This window comes from Crocodylus siamensis, chromosome 5 (assembly GCF_052110815.1).
Source record: "Crocodylus siamensis isolate JL-2025a chromosome 5, ASM5211081v1, whole genome shotgun sequence".
NCBI lineage: Eukaryota > Metazoa > Chordata > Crocodylia > Crocodylidae > Crocodylus > Crocodylus siamensis.
The window spans coordinates 3,316,505-3,336,698 of record NC_143399.1 but is presented as its reverse complement, the minus strand read 5'-3'; the positions used below and the strand labels follow the sequence as shown (position 1 = coordinate 3,336,698).

General features: G+C 64.8%; 1 protein-coding gene across 3 annotated transcripts; it reads left to right on the top strand.

Annotated features, from left to right (window-relative positions):
* The first annotated feature begins 1,473 nt into the window (after nucleotides 1–1,473).
* Nucleotides 1,474–17,362, top strand: POMGNT1 (protein O-linked mannose N-acetylglucosaminyltransferase 1 (beta 1,2-)). 3 transcript variants are annotated; one of them, XM_090046708.1, is made up of 21 exons: nucleotides 1,474–1,777; nucleotides 4,229–4,337; nucleotides 4,749–4,864; nucleotides 5,067–5,132; nucleotides 5,320–5,433; nucleotides 7,319–7,436; nucleotides 7,649–7,747; nucleotides 8,700–8,827; nucleotides 9,189–9,259; nucleotides 9,588–9,663; nucleotides 14,302–14,385; nucleotides 14,491–14,532; nucleotides 14,660–14,718; nucleotides 15,148–15,220; nucleotides 15,561–15,704; nucleotides 15,828–15,953; nucleotides 16,065–16,129; nucleotides 16,331–16,375; nucleotides 16,526–16,661; nucleotides 16,850–16,959; nucleotides 17,130–17,362. In XM_090046708.1, the coding sequence occupies exons 1-21, from the start codon at nucleotides 1,658–1,660 to the stop codon at nucleotides 17,218–17,220; spliced, it is 1,992 nt and encodes a 663-aa protein (XP_089902834.1). In that variant the 5' UTR covers nucleotides 1,474–1,657; the 3' UTR covers nucleotides 17,221–17,362. The 3 variants fall into 3 exon arrangements, with proteins under 3 accessions (XP_089902834.1, XP_089902835.1, XP_089902836.1); XM_090046709.1 differs by having other exon boundaries at nucleotides 1,477–1,777; nucleotides 15,576–15,704; XM_090046710.1 differs by lacking the exon at nucleotides 1,474–1,777 and adding an exon at nucleotides 1,801–3,986.
* The last annotated feature ends 2,832 nt before the right edge of the window (nucleotides 17,363–20,194 follow it).

The window sequence follows — 20,194 nt, the reverse complement described above, 5'->3', positions numbered from 1 at the left end:
GGGCCTGGCCTTGCTGGCAGCAGCCCGGGGACTGATGGGGTCCCAGGGGATGAAGGCAGGCTGCCCCCGACCCCCTGGGAGATGGGCGGAGGGTGGGCACTCCCCGCAAGCCAGCTCGGAGGGGGGAGGCGGGGGGGGGCCTGGCGCCCCCAGCCTGCGCAGCCGCTCCGAGCAGCCTCTGAAGCCAGGACCAACTTCTGCCAGCCTTTGTACACGTGCGTGTGTACGTACGTGCGTGTGTATGTATATGTCCATGTCTGCGATATGTGTATATATGTCTGCACATGTATAGACGCGTGTGTATACATATGTGCATATGTGTGTCTATATGCGGGTATCTGCATGTGTGTATACACGCGTATATACGTGTGTGTGTGTGTGGTATGTGTCAGGGATATATTGGGTAGCCGAGTTGGTCTGAGGCAAGAAAAGAAATGCAAAACTCTCGAACTCTTGGCTCAGAGACGATTCCTCGGATTAAACCAACTGAGAAATTGCAAAATATATCTTTTTTTTCCTGCAAGCTCTTGGGCTTGCACACCCTTCCTCGTGCTCAGGGCAAGTTAAAGATGGCACAAAGTCCCGTGGGTGGGAAATACATTTCGTTTTTGCACAGAGCAAGCTGAGAAGTATGTGTGCGTGTACATATCGTGCGTAGTACGCATGTGTGTCTATACTGGATCACGGGGAAGCAGGGCTGGAAGGGGACCCCGGCGGTCACGTCCTGTCCAGCCCCGGCTCAAGGCGGGAGCATCCTTCACTAACCCGTCCCTGCCACGTGTCTGGCCACCCTGCTCTTGAAAACCTCCCGGGCTGGAGACCCCCAGCTCCCGGTGCCTGTTTCCAGTGCCTGACCCCCTCAGCGCCGGCCGGCTCCGCCTCATCTCCAGCCTCAGTCCCCCCCGCCGCTCGAGACGGGCTCCCGCCCCTGCCCCCGCAGCCGCGGGCGGCGGCCGGCTCCCTCGCCCTGCCCCGGCCCTTCAGGGAGCCAAGACCGCCACCAGCCCCCGGCCTGTCCGCCGCAGGCTCGGCCCCGGCCGCCCGCCCCGGCCCTCCCCTCCCCTCCCGGCGGGGGTGGGCGCATGCAGTGGGACGCAAAGCCCGGGCCGGGCCCCCGCTCCCGCCCGGCTCCGGCTGCCGGCTCCCGGCGTGCGAGGCACAGCTCTGCCCCACACTGGCCGGCAGAGAGGCCGGGGCCCCCGCCTGCCCCAAGGGCAGCACTCCCCCGGAGACCCCCGCTGAGCAGGCGGGAAGACTCCTCCCTGGCCCCAAATGCGGCCCCGGACCTCCGGGCCCACTTGTCCCGGGGCGGCACCGCCAGCACCGAGAGCCAGGCTCGGGCGCGGCCCCCGCCTCTGCTACAGGCTGCCCGCGTGCCCTTGTCCCCGTGCCCCGGCCCGCGCACGCCGCCGCGACGGAAGAGCAGAGCTGCCCTGCACCCGCCCCCGCCCCCGCGGCCGGGCCGTCGCCCTTTTAAGAGGCGGCGGCGGCTCCGGAAGTGCGGCCCGCGCCGCCTCCCCGGGCTGCGGCAGCTCCGGCCGCGGGGAGCGCCTCCCGGCGTGCTCGGCGCTGCACCCCCGGGCCTCGCGGCCTGCTCGGCGCCCGCTGGCAGCCCTCGGCCCCGCGGCGATGGGCTCCTGAGGCCGGGCGCGGCACCATGGCGGGGCGGAAGCCCGCGCCCCCCGGCCGGCCCCGCGCCCCGCGGCAGAAGCGGAGCTGGCACCTGGCGTGGAAGTACAAGCTGCTGAACCAGCGCCTGGCGCGCAGGCTGTGCCAGGTGGGCCCGCGGGCGCGCCGAGACCCGGGCGCGGGCTTCACGCCCCGGCTCCCCGGCCAGGCCCCGGCACCCCGCCCGGCTCCGCGCGCGCCGGCCGCTTGACTGAGACCTGCCCCGCGGGGCCCTCGCGCCCCTAGGGTCCTAGCTCCTGGCCCAGCCGCGGGGGCCGGGCTGCCCATTTCGCAGAGGAGAGCGCAGAAGACCGAGTCTCGGGGCACGCGCGCCAGTGGGGAGCTTTGCGGGTTTTCGGTCGCGCCCCGCTCCCACGGACCACCCCCACACGCACGCCCCCTTCCACTTAAAAAAAGCAGCAGGCCAGACCCTCAGCTGGCAGCGGGCCCAAGCCGCAGCCTCCGGCGCTCCCGGTAGTGCGGGGGCCCCCGAGCACTTCGCCAGTGGCCCTGGCTGCTGGCGCGGGCAGGTGGGGGGCACCCGGCGGGGGCTCGTCCCGTGCCGGGTCTAGGCGTGCTCATTTAGAAAAGAGACGCGTGCGCGGGGACGGGAGAAGGGTTTACGAAATGCTGAACGGCGACTTCGTACGGGCTGACCGTCTCGCCAGGCGAGAGCTAGGGCCCTTGGTAGGTGGGGTGCGTAGCGATAATCCCGGGCCACTCTTGCTTGGCTTTGTTTTTCCCCCCAGCACAGCAGTAAAGGACGGGGCTCGTTGCCACCCGACAGGCTAGAAGCTGAGAGTTTATCCAGCATCCCTGACTCGGGTACGCTGCGTAGCCCTGGTCGAGTCACTTAACCCCTGCCCCTCTCCTAGCCGTGGGGCAGTGCCACGATCTTCCCACCCCCCCGCCCCCCACGCACGCTCCGGGAGACCGGCAGCTGCCGCCCCAGCTCCCTCCACTGCCCAGCGCCTTCTCCTCCCTCGTGAACGTGTCCGATCCCTTCGTGGCAGGCGGAAGCTGCCGCCCCGAGCACCCTTGGCTTGGCGCTGGGAGTGGACGCGGAAAGGGGCACCGGTCGCTATCGAGGGCGGGTGTGAGGGGCGCGCCCCTGCATCCCACCTTTGGTGCTGGGGGCTGCAAGGAGGGGGATTTGCAAAGCATGGAAACTCCCCCCGAACCATGATTTAAACCCTGGCATGCCCAGCTTTGTACCGTGGCACCAGCCGTGATCCAAATCTGGCCTCGGGGAGGGAAGGACGTAAGGAGCTGGGGAGAGCTGGATGCCAGCTGCCAACCCCCCCGCCCAGCCCTGCCGTGGGAGATTTGTTGATCAGCCCCGGCTAGTGCGCCGGCCGCCGGGCGGGAGGCTGAGAAGAGCGGCCGATGCGCGGCGCGTGGGGGCCGGCGTGGCTGCCCCGCGGGCACCGGGCCCCGCGGCCGCTGGCCGTCCCGCCAGCCCGGGCTTCGGGCCGTGTGGGGCCAGTGGCAGTCAGGGAGGGAGAAGCTAGCGGGGCAGCGCGTCCCCCATTGCCGCCAAGCTGCAAGCGCCCCCCGCGAGGCCGCGTCAGGCCTCCTCCGCGTCGCCCGGGACCGGAGAGAGCGGGCGGCTCAGCGGTGCCGCGGCTCCTTTCGCACGCGCGTTGCCACCTCGTGCTAATCCGGGCAGCTCCCAGCAAGGTCGAAGCCGTCGCGCCCGGGCCTGAGCCCTGCGGGGGCGGGAATGGGCAGGTGCCCCGGGAGGAAGCCGGCTCTGAGCCGTGCGGGGGAGCGAGGACAGGCTTCTCCCAGCGTGCCGCTCTCTTGCACGCTTAAACACACGTGCACATCCAACCTGGCTGCTGGCTGGAGGTTTGTCGCCTGTCGCGGGGTGGGACGGCCGATGCACCCCTGCCTCCGCCTCGGGCCGGCGATCGCAGCCGTGCCGCGGTTCCCCGGGGTGGACTGGGCTTGAGACCGGCGCTGCCGGGGACGGGCCACGCTGGCCGGTTTCAATTTGCAGCCGTAAGCGACCGTGGCCGGGGGGTAACCAGCCCCGCAGCGGCTTTCCGGTGGTTCGGGGGCCCGTGGCAGCCCGTCGCGCCCCTGCCCCGGAGAGCGGCGCACCCTCGTCTCGCAAGACGCCCCGACCCGCCCGGGGCCGCGCCTTGTTCGGGTGCCCGGCCGCACGCCGTGTTCTCCGCGTACCGGAGCGGCAGAAAGACAAAGAGAAGGCCTTTTCTCGTACTACGTGACCGAGCTGGGAGGGAGCTGACCTTGCTAGTCGTTCTGCTCCGTATGGATTGGCCTTAAGCTGCTCTTACCATATTTCCTCGTGTGTAAGCACCCTTCAGTTCCCAGCAGTCGTTTTGGTTTGTTTTTGCGGGGGGGGAGGCGCACGCTGTACGTGCGGAAATGCAGCCTCGGGGTGTCTCGGGGTCCGAGGTCCTGTGGCCGTGGGAGGCGGTTCCTCGGGAAAGCTGCGGGCCTCCGAGATGCGCGCTCAGCTTTCCCAGGGCGATGCCTGCTTGCGAGCCGCGCCGGGCGGGGAGAGCGCTGACACGAGCCCCTTGCCGTGCAGACCGGAGCCGTCCTCTTCCTGCTGGTGACCGTGATTGTGAACATCAAGCTGATCTTGGACACCCGGAGAGCTGCCAGCGAGGAAGAGGAGGAGTCGGCCCAGGACTATGGTGAGTGGAGGGGTCCCTCCGCAGAGCCCGGGGCCTCCATCTTCATCTTCTCCTACCGAAAGGTGGCCCTAGGCCCAAGCTGTCTTCTCGTGATGCCCCGTGGCCTTGAGGTGAGGGGTGGGGAGGCAGTTGTATCATGGGTGGGGGTCTCCAGCCCTGGTGCGCTGTGGGAGATCTGATTAGCACCCGCAATTCGTGGGGACACAAGGGGATGGAGCCGGGACTCCGATTAGCCCCTAGCCAGCGTCCGGGTCCTGGCACAGGTTAGCCTCTTGGGCCCGCGTTTGCTGTAAAAACTAGCGCTTTCCTGCCGGAAACGGATGCTTTTCCTGGAAAAATATTTAGGCGCGATCCCTGGGGGGCTGCTCTGTGGGGTGGGACCGGCTGAGGCTCAGGGCACCTGTCTTGCAGACGAGGGCATGCAGCACCTGGAGACGCCGCGGCGGCCTGCCAGCGGCCGGAAGGTCCTGGACATCGAGGTCTACTCCAGCCGGTCCAAGGTCTACGTGGCTGTGGACGGGACGACGGTGAGCGGTCAGCGCCTGGGGCCCCCAGACCTTGGACCCAGCACCCGGGGTCCCTTAAAGCAGCGAAGCCTCGTGCCCGATGGCGATTTAAATCTAGGGTTTCTAGGGTGCGATCACGGTCGTGGTGCTCCGGGGTCCCGCGGCCGCGAGCTGGAGCGGGGGAGCTGGCTTGTGGGTGCACTCACGCTCTCCCCTCTGGCAGGTCTTGGAGGACGAGGCGCGGGAGCAGGGCCGCGGGATCCACGTCATCGTGCTGAACCAGGCCACGGTAAGGGGCTACGTGGCCGGGGCAGCTCGCCGGGCGTCGGGGCTCAGCGAGGAGTGGCTGCGTCGGCTTCAGGAGGCCTCTGGGTCCGGACGCGGCGCCTCGGAGGGCCCTGAGGAGGCTCAAGCGGGGGCGAGGGTTTGGTGCGGCGTCTGTGCATCACGCCGGCTCGGCTGTCCCCCCCCCACAGGGTCACGTCATGGCCAAGAGGGTCTTCGACACCTACTCGCCACACGAGGACGAAGCCATGGTCCTCTTCCTCAACATGGTGGCCCGGGGCCGTGTCCTGATCTTCACCATTAAGGTAAGGGACGCTGCCTTGTCTCCTGCCCTGACGCAGCCTCGAAGCAGCCGCCCCTTCCTTTCCCCCCGCCTTGTCGGAGCGGTTTTGTATTTCCGCTGTGCTGGGGGCTGCGTGCTCGGACCCGGACCCCGGCGTGCTAGGCGCTGTACAGATATGTTAGATAAATGACCAATGCATGAGTTCAGCAAACCAAGGTTTATTGCATAATATATGGACAACTGAGGCAAACTTAACAGCTTATATAGAAATCACTCTTTCTCATTCACGCTAAGTCACCTATCCGCGACGCTGTGGTGCTTCTTCAAGGCGATGGTCAGTGCAGAGGGGCACCGGCTCCAATCTCTCGACGTGCGGGTAGTTTCTGGTTAAAGCGTCCACCCGGGCTCGGCCTTCGCCGCCCTTTTGTCTTCCATGAGGCCAACTTTGACCGATGCCCAGAGGCTTCTTTACCAATCGCCACTCCGTTGTTCACACGCACCCTCATTGCTTCTTTTTTTATCAAATGGAAATGCATTCAAAATATCAGCGTAGCATAGCATGGATAGAGCATATTCTGAAACATAATCTAGCACAGACCAGAGCAATGACGGGGGTCTTCAGCCAGGTACGAGACAACAGGTGGGAGCACGAGGAGGTGATATCGGGGTGCTCAAAGGGCCTTTGGGCAGGCTAGCTGTCCAGCTGGCAGAGGAGATGGTTGCGGCTCTGAAGCTCTCCTGCAAAGGCGCATCTTTCAACGTGCGTTGTTCTTCGAGCCCTCCAGCCACGGGCTGACGCAGGGGTGCGCACAACCAGACGCTTTTCTCTGCCCTCTCCGTGCATTGCCATTTCAGCCCATTCTCCGCGTGCCTTCATCGTCTGTCAGCCTCCAAGATAAAGCAGGGAGGCCGTGGCGTAGAGGCCTGGGGAAGCTGCGGACCCTCCACCACTGGAGGGGCTCAAGGAGAGGATGGACAGCCACGGATTTGGGGATGACCTGGGCTCTGCTGTGGGGGTTTCCCAGGCTTCTGGGCTCTGCTGGTTGCTCCCTCCCCTCCTCGCTGCTTCATGTGTCGGGGGGGGGGGGGAGTGGTTTAAGCCTCCCCCAGAGGCACTGGTGCTGCTGCAGCCCAGGCTGGGGATGGGGACCGGGCTGTGCCAATGCTCCTGCTGAGACCAGCCCTACAGGGTCATGCCCCTTTGCTTAGGGTCAGACCGATGCCAGATTTGGGGTCAGGAAGGACTTTTACCCCACAGTCAGACTGGTATGGATGGGGGTGGGGGGGCGTTTCTTTTGTACCAGGGGCACGGCCTCTACCTGAGATTGCTGGAGCGTCTATTAACAACCTTTTACAGCGGTAGGACGTTGGCCATCGCGGTCCCCCCGCTTGCCCCGGGGCAGGTGCGGGCGTGATGTCTGGTGCTGTTGTCAGGGGTGACAGTAGTTTTACAGAGTTTCGGCAATGAATTTGTCTGGGCTGGTTTGGGCAGGTGTCACTGGGGTTGGACTAGTTGTCACCTGGGAGGCCCCTTCCAGTCACTTGGGGAAAGTGCCCCCTGGTTGGGGAGAGCCACGTAACGCTGACACCCTCCAGGCCTTGGGCACGCGGATGGGGTGAATAATATCCCAGTCCAGGGTGGGCGTGAGCCTCGGGGACCTTCCTACCAGCCCAACAGACTGTGAAGTAGGGGCTGGGTTTTTTTCTGCGACGGTTGCGACTCGAAGCTAAAGCCCACGTGGCCGCGTGTCAACGGTCCTGTCGTGCGTGCCAAAAATCGCATCCGGGCGTGAGCGGGGAAGGCTTTGCTCTGGGTCGGGATGGCCCCGGCGTCCCCCATCTCAGTCGAGGGCCGGGTCTTGCCCCCGGGCAGGTGCTGCCTGTTGAGTGCCGGTGCTTGCTTGCAGGACGAAGGCTCCTTCCACCTCAAGGACACGGCCAAGAGCCTCCTGAAGAGCCTGGGCAGCCAGGTGGCCGCGTCCCTCGGCTGGAGGGACATGTGGACGTTTGTGGGGAAGAAGGGAGGTGAGAGGGCAGCAATGCCTTTCCCTCCCGGGGGCTGGGGAGGAAGGGATCGTCCAGCCCGTCCTCTGCGTAGGGGAGGGACGGGGTGTCCTACCAGCCCGGGGGGCGACGGCTCTGAGCGGGTGGGAGCTGGCCGGCCTCCCCTGACGGCCTGGTGCCGGGGGATGGGCCCCGCCGGGCATCCGGACCCTGACCACGTCTCTGCTCCTCAGGCGAGGTGCATGGCGAGAAGCACTCCAAGTCCCCGGCGCTTTCCAGCTGGGGCGACCCCGTCCTGCTGAAGACCGAAGTGCAGCTGACCTCCGTGGAAGGTGGGTGACGAGGGGCGGATGCTCCCCGTGGCTCGGGGGGTGTCTCTCTCTCCCACCTGGCTACGCGTTCACTAAATAGTTGGTGCAGACTATTGCTCCAACCCCCTCGTGCCACCCACGACCCTCTCCCTGGAGGGTACTGGTGCTTTTGGCCCGGGCTGGCACCCCCGGGCTGCACGACCCAGGTGCCGCCCCGCCTGGGGAAGCTAACCCAGTGAGGACACGGGGTTAACCTGTCCGGGTGTGGAGTCTGGCAAAGCTTTTCCATCTTTAAACCCATGCGCCCGCCTGGACAAGCCCTGTGCCCTCTGGGGAAGGAATCCAGCGGCCCAGGGATCGTGGGGCTGCGGGTGCCTGTGGCCATGTCCCAAACGATGCGCTCAGGGTAGTGCAGCAGCAATGAGGACACGGGCACTCAAGCGTGGCCTCGTCGGTGGCTGTTGCCACCGGATAGGGGTGCTCTAGGCATAGCGATGCCTGTGCTGTGCTGTGCTGTGGGGGCTTTGCTGGTTGCCCCCGTCCCCTTTTAGCTCCATGTGTCAGGGGGGTTTTAAGCCGTCTTCAGAGGCGTCGGGTGCTGGCTGCAGTCGGGGCTGGGGCCATCCCCACAGGATCCTGGCTAGGGGGTCTTGCTAGATCACCCTTTGCCCGCTCGCGCGGGAATGCCAGGAGCCGCTTGGAAACATAATGGGAGACAGGAAAAGCTTCCCTGAGCCCCCCTCCTTGTCGCGGAGCAGCCAGCGGGGAGCTGCTGTGTCCGTGGTGGCAGGATTTGAACCCAGGTGCCAGCCTGGGTGGGCATCTTGCCCCACGCAGCATGCCCCTCGCCCGGGGCAGTCGTCCAGCCGTGCCTGGAGCTGCAGGCAGGGGGGCGGGCAGGCAGGGCCAGGGGAGAGGTGCCCGAGAGCAGGGAAGTGGCGAGTCTCGCGTCTCCCCTCTCGCCTGCCTGCAGAGGCCGAGTGCCACTGGCCCGACACGGAGCTGAACCGGCGCCGGAGGCGATTCTGCAGCAAGGTGGAGGGCTACGGCAGCGTGTGCAGCTGCAAGGACCCCACGCCCATCGAGTTCAACCCCGACCCCGTGAGTGCGCCGGCCTTCCCTCTCCTGGCTTGAGCAGAGAAAACCTGGGTTTTCTCAAGCCATCTCCCACCCCTGTTCACCCCTGCTTTTGGTCGCAAGCTCTGCCCACGTTGCAGCCAGCTCGGGGTAGGCGAGCTGCTGGAGGTGTCCGTGGCAGGATGCGACTAGCAGGGTTGTCCTCTGTCTTGGGCTGGGTTGCAAGGGAAAGCCCTGTTCCTCACGGATGGCATAACCCCCAGCCCTGGGCAGCGCTGCCCTCCTTGTCTTCACCCCTCGTCGGCCTGCTGCTCTCGCCCAAGACGATGCACGACCCCCCAGGCTGCTCCCCGGAGCCCTGACCCCTGGCCCTTTCGTCTTGCAGCTCAAGGACAACAAAGTCTATAGCGTGCCTGTCGCCGTCATTGCGGGGAACAGACCCAACTACCTGTACAGGTGAGCGCGGACGGGACTCGGCGCGTCCCTGTTCCTGGGGTGGCCGGGCGGGAGACGGGGGTCCCCGCGCAAGCAAGGTGAGAGGCATCTCATGCTTCCCTCCTGCGTTCCCACCGGGTCACGGCCACCCCTCAGCCGGGCGGGTGCTCTCCCGGCATGGAGACTCTCCGGCCCTCCCCGAAGGACTCGGGTTGAGAGCAATGGGAGTCTTAGGGGGGCACTTCTCCTGCCCCGTGAAATGCAAGCATCCCCCCCTCCTTGCCGTGAGACCTTCCCTGCAGCAGCTCCCGGCGGGTTTCAGCCCCTCCTGTCTCCCTCCTGTCCGCAGGATGCTGCGGTCCCTGCTCTCGGCTCAAGGGGTGAATCCCCAGATGATCACGGTCTTCATTGACGGGTATTACGAGGTAGGAGCTCCTCTCTGCCCCGGGCCCTGCCGCTATCCTCGTCCCCTTTGGTGCTCTCCCCCCCTCCTGCCAGCCGGCTTGGAGGGGCTGATGCCCCACTGGGCTTATTGGCACGTGGTAATGCCCCCAAGTTGCAGCCGGGTGAGGGGGGAAGGCTGTTTAAAGGATGGCAGGGGGGTTCCCCAGTTTCATGGAGGAGTCCATCCATTCGCACCGCTGGGCTGGGAGATGTCAGGACTTCGCCTCGCTGGCGTTTGTCATGGGGTCAGGGCTGGACGTTTTCCTGGTGCCTCCGGTTAGGTTTGTCCTGGCACCACCCCGAGGGGAAGGGCAGGGTGGGCCAAGGCATGATCCCTGCGCGATGCCCTCGGGCAGACGCATATAACACGCTCGGACGGTGCCTTCACCACTGCGGCTGGCCGGGCAGAGGGCCACTGCGGGCTTTGCTGCATCGATGCATCGCAGTCCCAGCAAATATTGCTCCTGCAGACTTGGCTTTGGAGAGTCCCCTGCGGTAGGGGCTTGGGGGCTCTGCCTCTTTTACCAGGCCGATGCGCTGCGCTGGTTGCCACGTGCGGCCAGGGAGGAGTTTGTTCCCCTCGATCCGCTACAGGCATCGGGGGCGTTTTCATCTTCCTCCGAGGCTGGGGATGGGGACTGCTGGGGCCAACACCAGAGTCTGGCCCTTCTGCTCAGGCTGATGCTGCACTGGGGGCAGGAAGGGATTTCCCCCCCTCCCCGGTCAGACTGGTCTGGACTGGGGGCATTTGCCTTCCTCTGTAGCAAGGGCACGGCCCCGCTTGGGGTCTCCTGAGTGCATCCGAGCCCCGCCGGCCCTCGTGCCCCTGCTTTCCCTGTGGCAGGTTCAGAGGCTGGAGCCGTCGGTGGGCAATGAGCCTTGCAAGGGTGCGACGGGGTTGACTGCGTAGTTTTAGGATTAGGTCCTAGGACTTGTATAGGATGGTTTGCAGGGGCTTGGACTGGCTGTGCCCAGGCTCTTCTCCTGATCGTGCCCTGAGTGTCCGAGCTGGTCTTTCTCTAGTGTTGTTTGGGGCAGCTCCTGAGCCAGGACACCTGGCAGAGCCCTGCCCTGGGACCCGAGCGTGGGGGGCATGGTTACCACCCATTAGCACCGGGTCTTCAGATGGCATCTCCCGGTGAAAGCATTGATAGGAACATGGAGCCGGGGGGGTCCTCAGTCCCCCCGTCGCTGCCTGTCTGCGGAAGGAGCAAGCTGCCGCAGATCTCTCAGACCTAGGTGCGCTTGGTTGAGGACCTAGGTGCGCAAGTGGTATGTAGCGCCCGGCGGTCAGAGGTGGGTGGCAGCTGCCCCACGTCCCATTGTAGCAGGACCCCGGGGTCCCAATTGCCCTCTGCCCACAGCACAGGGTGCCTGGGTCCATGTAACGCACGGGCATCAGTATAACGGGCTTCGCGCAGCTGCTGGGGGTGAGTCTCCTCCATCCGAGCCTGTGTCGCCATCTCCTGCAAGCATAGCGCCTCTCTCTCTGCCTGCAAAGCCTCTGGCTTGAGAGTAGCAGGGAGTCGATGGCACGCAAGGCCCGGAAGGGGTTAAAAATCCCTGTTGCTGCAGTGACTAACGCTCCCCAAGGGAAGGAGAGCTGCATCCCGTTGCTATAGCAGCTGGACCAGCATCACTTGGAAACGGGGCTGCACGCATGCCTGGGCTGTGTTGGAGAGATTTCGGATCCTGGCTTTTTCTGCACGGGGCATCCAGGAAAGGCTAAGGGTGGGAGACGGGCCTGGCCCAGAGGGCAGGGAACCGGGGAGAACAAGGGGCCTGGTTAGTGGGGGTTGTGCCGTGTAGGGACCTGTGATGGAAACGGACACATCCCCGTTGCACCTGCACGAAACAGTCCCTCCACCTCTGACGGGCTGCTGTACAGGCGCGAGGGGACAGGCATGGCTGCGAGCGGCGGTAGGAGAGAGGGAGCTGCTCTTCGGGATGGACATACCGTCTGCGGGGAGCTGGATCAGTGTAGCCGTCACCCTGAACGGAGCGGGCTTACCGCTGTGGCGGTGCTGCTTCGCTCGCAGCGGTATCGGGGCATGCGGAGGGCTCCATCCCAGAGGCTGCGTCGCCTGGCCTGCGTGGTTCGCGCGGCTCTGGGAATTTGGCAGTAGGCGAGTGGTGCCACTACTCCCGGCTGACACATTCCCGGGCACCTGATGTCAGGGTTTGGGGGGTGACGTGGGCCAGCTTCTGGCAGGCAAGGCTGTAGGGCCCTATCTACAGTACAAGCCCCGATCCTTGTGCATGGGGTACGACCCAGCCTACAAACCAGCCCCGCATCTGGTCCCCAGAGCTGAAAGCAAAGTCCATCCCGCCTTGGAGGAAAGGCAGCAGGAGGGCACAGCAGCCCCCTTGGCTCTCCAGGGAACTGGCAGACCTCCTGCGTCTTAAAAGGAAGACCTATAAAGGATGGAGGACTGGGACCGCCGCCAAGGAGGAATACTCTGCATTAGTCCGGACTTGCAGAGAGCAAATCAGGAAAGCCAAGGCTGCGACTGAACTCCAGCTAGCTACAAATATCAAGGAAAATTAAAAGTCCTTTTTCAGATATGTGGGGAGCCGGAGGAAAAGCAAGGGCAACATTGCACCCCTGCTAGACCAGATGGGGCAGCTGACAACTGACGCCCAGGAAAAAGCCAATTTGCTAAATGGGTGCTTGGCATCAGTTTTCCATCAGCCCCATGGGACAGCCCTGCCCACTGTGGGTCAGGGAGGCCCGGGTGAGGGAGATTCCTCGCCCTTCATCAAAGCTGACCTCGTGAAGGAACACCTCGACAGGCTGGATACCTTCAAGTCAGCCGGCCCTGATGAGTTACACCCGAGGGTACTCGGGGAGCTGGCGAGCATCATAGCTCAGCCCTTGGCACAGATCTTTGAGAGCTCTTGGTGCTCTGGTGAAGTGCCCGAGGATTGGAAGAGGGCCAATGTGGTGCCGATCTTCAAGAAAGGGAGGAAAGTGGATCCGGCAAACTACAGGCCCATCAGCCTGACCTCGATCCTGGGGAAAGTCTTGGAAAAGATGATCAAGGAGGCCATGCTTAACAGGCGGGCTGAAGGCAATATCCTGAGGGATACCCCGCGTGGGTTTGTTGCAGGTAGGTCTTGCCTGACCAATCCCATTTCCTTTTACGACCAGGTGACCCATCACCTGGACAAGGGAGAAGAGATTGACGTCATATACCTCGACTTTGAAAAAGCCTTCGATCTGGTATCCCGCGATCACCTCTTGGCTAAACTGGCTAACTGCGGCCTTGACGTCACCACAATCCACTGGCTGGGAACTGGCTCTGCGGCAGGACCCAGACGGTGGTGGTCGACGGAAGTCAATCGTCTTGGTGCGCTGTGACCGGTGGGGTCCCGCAAGGCTCTGTCCTAGGGCCTACACTGTTTAACATCTTCATCAGTGGTGTGGATATTGGTGTCAGAAGCGGACTGGCCAAGTTCGCCGACAACACCAAACTCTGGGCTATAGCATCTACACCTGAGGACAGGAGGGTGATCCAGGCAGATCTGGAGAGACTCATGAAATGGGCAGAGGAGAACCTGATGGTGTTCAACACCGAAAAATGCAAGGGTCTCCACCTTGGGAGGAAAAACCTGTACCATGCATATAGGCTCGGCAGTGCTACGCTGGTTAGCTCTACAGATGAAAGGGACTTGGGGGTCATGGTTGACCACAAGATGAACATGAGCCTTCAGTGTGCTGCTGCGGCTAGTAAAGCGACCAAAACGCTGGCTTGCATCCATAGATGCTTCTCAAGCAAATCCTGGGACGTCATTCTCCCCTTGTACTCGGCCTTGGTGAGGCCGCAGCTGGAGTACTGCGTCCAGTTTTGGGCTCCACAATTCAAAAAGGATGTGGAGAGGCTTGAGAGAGTCCAGAGGAGAGCCACGCGCATGATCAGAGGTCAGGAAAACAGACCTTACGACCACAGGCTGAGAGCCATGGGGCTCTTTAGCCTGGAAAAGCGCAGGCTCAGGGGTGACCTGATGGCCACCTATAAATTTATCAGGGGTGACCACCAGGATCTGGGGGAACGTCTGTTCACCAGAGCGCCCCAAGGGATGACGAGGTCGAACGGTCACAAACTCCTGCAAGACCATTTCAGGCTGGACATAAGGAAGAATTTCTTTACTGTCCGAGCCCCCAAGGTCTGGAACAGTCTGCCAGCGGAGGTGGTGCAAGCACCTACATTGAACACCTTCAAGAGTAAATTGGATGCTTATCTCGCTGGGATCCTATGACCCCAGCTGACTTCCTCCCCCTGGGGCGGGGGCTGGACTCGATGATCTCCCGAGGTCCCGTCCGGCCCAAGTGTCTATGAAATCTATGAAGCCTGAGCACCGCTGGTCTCTCCCCCGTCCTCTGACACCAGTACAGTTGCTGCCTCTGCCTTCACCCTCCCACACCAGTTGTTAAGGACGTCTCTCGTGCCTCCTCGTGCCCCCGGGCTGGGGTGCGGGTGCTGCAAGGGCCAGTGCACGTGCTTCGGGGCGGAAGCCGATGGCCCCAGGTCGCCACGTACAGCACGGCACGTGGCAGAAGGGGGTACGTGGGCTCCGGCTCCCTTGCAGAGAGTGGGTCTCGTGTTTTCCCCTTGCAGGAGCCGATGGACGTGGTGGAGCTGTTTGGCCTGAAGGGGATCCAGCACACTCCCATCAGCATCAAGAACGCCCGAGTCTCCCAGGTGAGGGACCCGCGCCCCCTTCTCCCTCGGGGCAGCTCACGGCGGGGCGGGGGCACCAGCGTGCAGGGATGCTCACGACTGTCTGTGTGTCGCCCCCCCCCGCAGCACTACAAGGCCAGCCTGACTGCCACCTTCAACCTGCACCCGGTGAGCGCAGCTGCCCCGGGCCCCGCACCGCTCCCCCGGGGCCGCGGGCATCCATCGAGCGGCCCCCGGCATGGGGAAGGGGCTGCTCCATCCCCCTCATCCGTCCTTCTCCCCCACCCCGCCCCAGGATGCCAGGTTTGCCGTGGTGCTGGAGGAAGACCTGGACATCTCCATCGACTTCTTCAGGTGAGGCCGGGCCCCTTCGGGCCGGGCGGTGGGACAGCCCGCAGGGCTCCTGGTTCCTCGCCCCGCTCTTGGCAGGGCTGTGAAATGGGCTTGGGACCGGCCCTAAATTAGCACGGCGGGGGATTGCCCCGGGTGGCTGGGAGCGAAGAAAGGAAGGGGCGCGGGCCGCATCCTGCTTGGGTGTAAAGGAAGCGAGCTCTGCAGACGGCAGCCCGGCGAGCCTGCCTTTCCCTCGCGGGGTCCCGTGCCCTGTGCCTGGTGCAGGGCCGTGGGCTCTCCTGGGGGACTTGCCACGGGGCTGTGAGCATCTCGTGGCCCCAGAGATGCCCCTCTGCTACTCGTCGCCCGTGCCGCGGGGGCTGGCCACTGCCTGGGGGCAGGGGGACGCGTCTCGGTCGGTGACCGCCCGGACCCGTGACGCTTCCCCAGTTTCCTGAGCCAGTCGATCCACCTGCTGGAGGAGGACGACAGCCTGTACTGCATCTCGGCCTGGAACGACCAGGTGGGCCTGGCTGGGCAATGGGCGCGCTCCCCCCGCGCGCCGGCCGCTGTCCCCTTGCACGTCTCCCCGCCCCGGGGCAGCCCCCCAGTCGCTGCCTCGCTCACGGGGCCCGTCTGCCGGCCGGGCACCGGGGGACGGGTCTGCAGGGCACCGCTGGGCTGCGTCCGCCTGATGCCCCTTGGCCCCCCGTGGGCTTTAAGGCAGCCTCAGAGGGGTCCCGAACTCCTGCAGACCCAGACCAGTGCCTCGCAGCCCCCACGCAGCTGTGGCATGCTCTGTGCCCCCGGAGAAGGGAGGGCCTGGGCGGGGGGGGCAGGAGAAGGGGCTCACCCAGCACCAGCCTCCGGCTCCGCAGGGTTACGAGCACACGGCCGAGGACCCCTCGCTGCTGTACCGCGTGGAGACCATGCCCGGGCTGGGCTGGGTGCTGCAGAAGAGCCTCTACAAGGACGAGCTGGAGCCCAAGTGGCCCACCCCGGAGAAGGCGAGTGCCTGCCGGGGTCCCGGGGAGGTTGGGAGAAGGGGTCTGGTGCTGGGGGGGGTCTGCCCTGCCCCTGGGGGGGGACGCCCAGCCGTGCCAGCCTCCCTGCCCTCCCCCCCCCCGCAGCTCTGGGACTGGGACATGTGGATGCGGATGCCCGAGCAGCGCAAGGGGCGGGAGTGCATCATCCCCGACGTGTCGCGCTCCTACCACTTCGGCATCGTGGGGCTCAACATGAACGGCTATTTCCACGTGAGTGTGCCGGGGCCCGGAGATCTGCCGTGGCTCGGGGCGGGGGCAGCGTGGGGGCACTTGGGTGAGGGGTACCAGCTCTGCCCACCCCCTTCTGGGCTCGGTTTCCAGGAGGCCTATTTCAAGAAGCACAAGTTCAACACAGTCCCCAACGTCCAGCTGAAAACCGTGGAGAGGTGAGTGCCAGCCACTGCCCCAGGGCACTCGGCTCTCGGGATCGCCGCCCACCCCGCGGCTCTTGGCCCCTCCGCGTGATCCCTTCCCCGCTGCACCGTGCTCCGGGGACCTTGTGCCTCGCTCCTTCCTGGACGTGGCCCCTGTGCCGCGAGCATCCCTTGCTCGCGGGTCTCCGCATGCTCTGCATCCTTCTCCTGCAGCCTGAAGAAGGACGCCTACGAGATCGAAATCCACCGGCTCCTCAGGTGAGGGCGTCCCCGGGGCTCGGGGACCTCGCTGGAGGGCAGCTGGGGTTGCCTTGTTGGCCGCGGCCCGTTATTCGTCCAACACCCGGCGCGGGGTGGGGGAAAGGGGTCCCCGGCCCGCACCTCACCGGCCTGGCGTGCTCGCCGCAGCGAGGCCGGGGTTCTGGACCACGGCAAGAACCCGTGCGAGGACTCCTTCCTGCCCGACACCGAGGGCAAGACGTACGTCATGTACATCAGGATGGAGCAGGAGGCCGACTTCACCACCTGGACGCAGCTGGCCAAGGTGACTCGTGGACCCCTCCCCGCCCAACCGAGAGCTGCTGTGGGGGGCAGTGCCGAGAGCATGGGAAGGGGAGCCAAGGTCCTGGGTGCAAGCAGGGCCTCTCACGGAGGCAGCTGGCTGGTCCCGAGGCCTGGCACCGGCCCTCCCCGGGGGTGGGCCGGTGCCCATGCTCTGTCCCCCTGCCCTAGTGCCTCCACATCTGGGACCTGGACGTCCGGGGGAACCACAAAGGCCTGTGGCGGCTCTTCCGCAAGAAGAACCACGTGCTGGTGGTGGGCGTCCCGGCCTCCCCGTACTCGTGAGTGTGGCTCTGCCCGGGCTGGGGTGGGGGCTCCCCTCCTGCGCCGGGCACTGGGCCCCCTCCCGGGACGGGCCTTTCCCCCCGAACCTGCTGTGCAAAGACGTGTGGCGGGGGGAGCGTCTTGGTCCCTCGAGTCCAGGCTCTGACCTGCTGCCCGTGCCCCACAGGGCAAAGAAGCCGTCCTCGGTGACCCCCATCTACATGGAGCCCCCCGCCAAGGACGAGGCCGCTGGACCGATGGCCGTCGAGCAGACGTGAGGCTGGCGCCGGTGGAGTCGCCGCGTCGCCACCGCCCAGGCGGAGGAGGAGGAGGAGCGGGGCCGCGGGACGCTGGGCACGGCAGCCGCCCGGCGCGGGCCGACGGGGGAGCGAATCGGCGGTGCCCTGGCGCGGGCGGACCCCCTCCCCGGTTTGGGGCCTGTGAGATTTTGCACCACCCCCACCATGCAAGCCCTTGGCTGTTTTAACGCTGACTCCATACTAACTCTTCCTTGCATCCCCAGGGACGGGGCAAGGCGGGGGCGCTCCCCATGCGCTGGCTCCTGCTTCGCCCCACGGCAGGCCTGGCCGCCCGAGAAGCCCCGACCGCTTCAGGTTGGGTTTTATTTATTTGACTGCGGTGCAGCCAGCTCTCGGCAGGCTCGTGCCCCTCCGGCGGCTTCTCCCAGCACCCCGAGCGGGGCTGGCTCCCTAGCCGCGACACATCCCCCTCCTCGGTGGGCAGGAGGGGACACGGTGCACCCCGGATGTGGAAGGACTTTGGGGGCTCGCGCTTGGTCCGTCTTGTCCGGCGGGCCCCTGCCCCTGCCTGGCTCGACCCCCGGTTTTGCCCCCCGCACCGGCGTGCTCCTGGACGTGAGCGGGGGGCGCCGGCGCCGGGGACTGCAAGGTCGCACGTGCGCTGGGCTACGCCCGGGTGCCCCCCCGGTGCTTGCCCCGCTGGGATGCTCGAGGGGAAGAGCGCAGCCCGCCAGCAAGAGGAAGAAGTGCCTTGCTGGGCGAGGGTGGCGATCGGCCTCCCCTTCCCCCCGGCTGCCGGGTGGAAAGCGCTGGGGCCCATCCCACCCCTCGCAGCCTCTGGGGGGGCACATGCTGGTGGGACGGCTCCCGCTTCCCCGCGGTACGAGCCCCTGCGCTGCGCTGCGCTGGGTGCAAGGGAGCTGCCATCTCGTGTCCTCCGGACGGGGCAGCTGGGTACGCAGAGGGCAGGAATTCAGGGACCTGGAGGATGTGGGGTCGCCTCCCCACTGCCGGTGCCTTAGCGGGGTAGGGCATGGTGCTGACCATGCCTTCCTTCTACATCCTCCGCCTGCAGCCCATGGCCAGTGTCTTTGTGGCCCTGTCCTCGCAGTGGCTAATGCATATTTTCCCCTTTTTCTCCCATCAGCTCCTCAGGAAGGGTTTCCCAAGCTGCATCTCCGTGGCCTGTGAGCCAGCCGTGGGCTGCCAGGCTCGCGGGGTCCCCGTGCCACAGGCACGTCCACTAAGCAGCTCTGCTCCCTGGCTGTGCCCCAGCCCAGCCCCAGGGCTGGCAAACTCGTCCTGGGGACATGGTGGTGGCCCCTGGCCCTGGGTCCCGGTCAGGCCAGCAGAGCCCCAAGGCGGTAGCATTTTGGGGGGCGGGTTGAAGCGCCGATGCCAGCCCTGGCACGCCGAGGCAGTTGTTGACTCGGGGGTCCGGCTGCCCGCGAATTGCAGCTTTGCAGTTGTCAGGGAGGTCAAGGGTTAAATGTGCCCCCCCACCCCCACCACCACCACCTCCTTCCAGGAGGGGGGTGCACACGTGAGCTGCTTGCCGTGTGGGACCCGTGACCCCAGCCTCCTTCCCTGCTGCTGCATGGGCCAGGTGCGTGGGCACGGTCCCTCGGCATTTTGAGGGGCGCTCCGGGGGCCTGATGCAAATAAAGCTGGGGTGGGGGGTTATCCTGAGCCTGTGACCCCCAGATCCAGGCAGCGCCCTGCGTCCGACACTACCTTAACTTATTTATTTATTTGCCAGTGGGTGCGCGGGTTGGGAGCAGGAGGGTGCACCGGGAGCCGCGGCTGTCCCGGGCGCCGTGTCCCCACCGCCTGAGCCACCTTGTCCCCTCTCTGTACTCCGAGCTTTTGCTCGGGAAGTGGCCTTTGGCAAGGCGACAGTGGCCCGCCGGGCACGTCTCTCCCTCCTCCCCCCCAGAATTGCAGTCGAGCCTCATTGCTTTTTGCTAGCGACTGGACCCCCGCTCCGCGTCCAAAGCCATGAGCTGAAATAAATGCGGAGGGCCTGGACCCGGTACTAATTTTCGATGCCCTTCTCCATTGTGTTGTTCTTGGGGCGAGGGGAAAGGATTAGCGACAGCACGTGGCAGCACCATAACTACCCCGACATCTCCAAGAGGGAAGGAGGGAGAGAGCTGCTAGGAACGACCCTGTAGCAATGCCAGCAAGCTGCAAGGTCTTAAAGAGAGGTGGCTTGTCTCGTCCTCCTCCTTTTTCCCTGCAATCTTGGAGAAAACCCATAAAAGCTCTTCTTTTTTTTTCCTTTGGGAGGGGGGGAAATCAGGCTCTTCCCCCTCACTCTTCACTTGATAACCCAAGTGGGGTTTCCCCTGGAGAGGCTGGGCTTCGACAGCCCAGATGCACGGGAAGGGACCCTTCATCCAGCAAGAAAGGGGTAGGGATATTTAGGAGCCTTTTGTTCACTTAAAATGTTTTGAGTTTGTAAAATCCCAAGAGGTCTTGGCTTCTGTGCAAGAGGTAACAGGTCACCACCTGCCTCCAGGTCTATAGGCCGTGCAGAAACCCTCGCACGCGTTCCTGTAATGCGGTTGTGATGGAGGGAGCTGGATCCGGGTTTACCCCGGAGCGGTACGTCTGGCTGCTGAACCTCGAGCGCCCGCGACGCGCATCCCTTGCCGCGTGTCTGCACCCAGTTTTCCCCTCTGCCCTTCGCAGGCAAAACTTCTTAAATAAAGTTCTTCTTTTGCGTTCCCTTTTTTCCCGGATCTCCGTAAGGTTTTATCCCCGCAGCGCTGCTTCCGCTCCTCCGTGGGTTTAGACCCGTGGGCAGGCGGATGAGGTGGCCGCTCTCGCCTCCTCGCACCTTGGGCCTTTCAAGGGCAGGGTGTCGAGGGGGAGCCTCTAATGCAACTTCCTTTCACAAGACCCCCCTTCCAGCAGCTGAATGTCTCTGTAGCCATTGCCGCACGTGGTGGCCCACCGAATTGGACTGGGGGCCTCGTCCGGCCGTCGT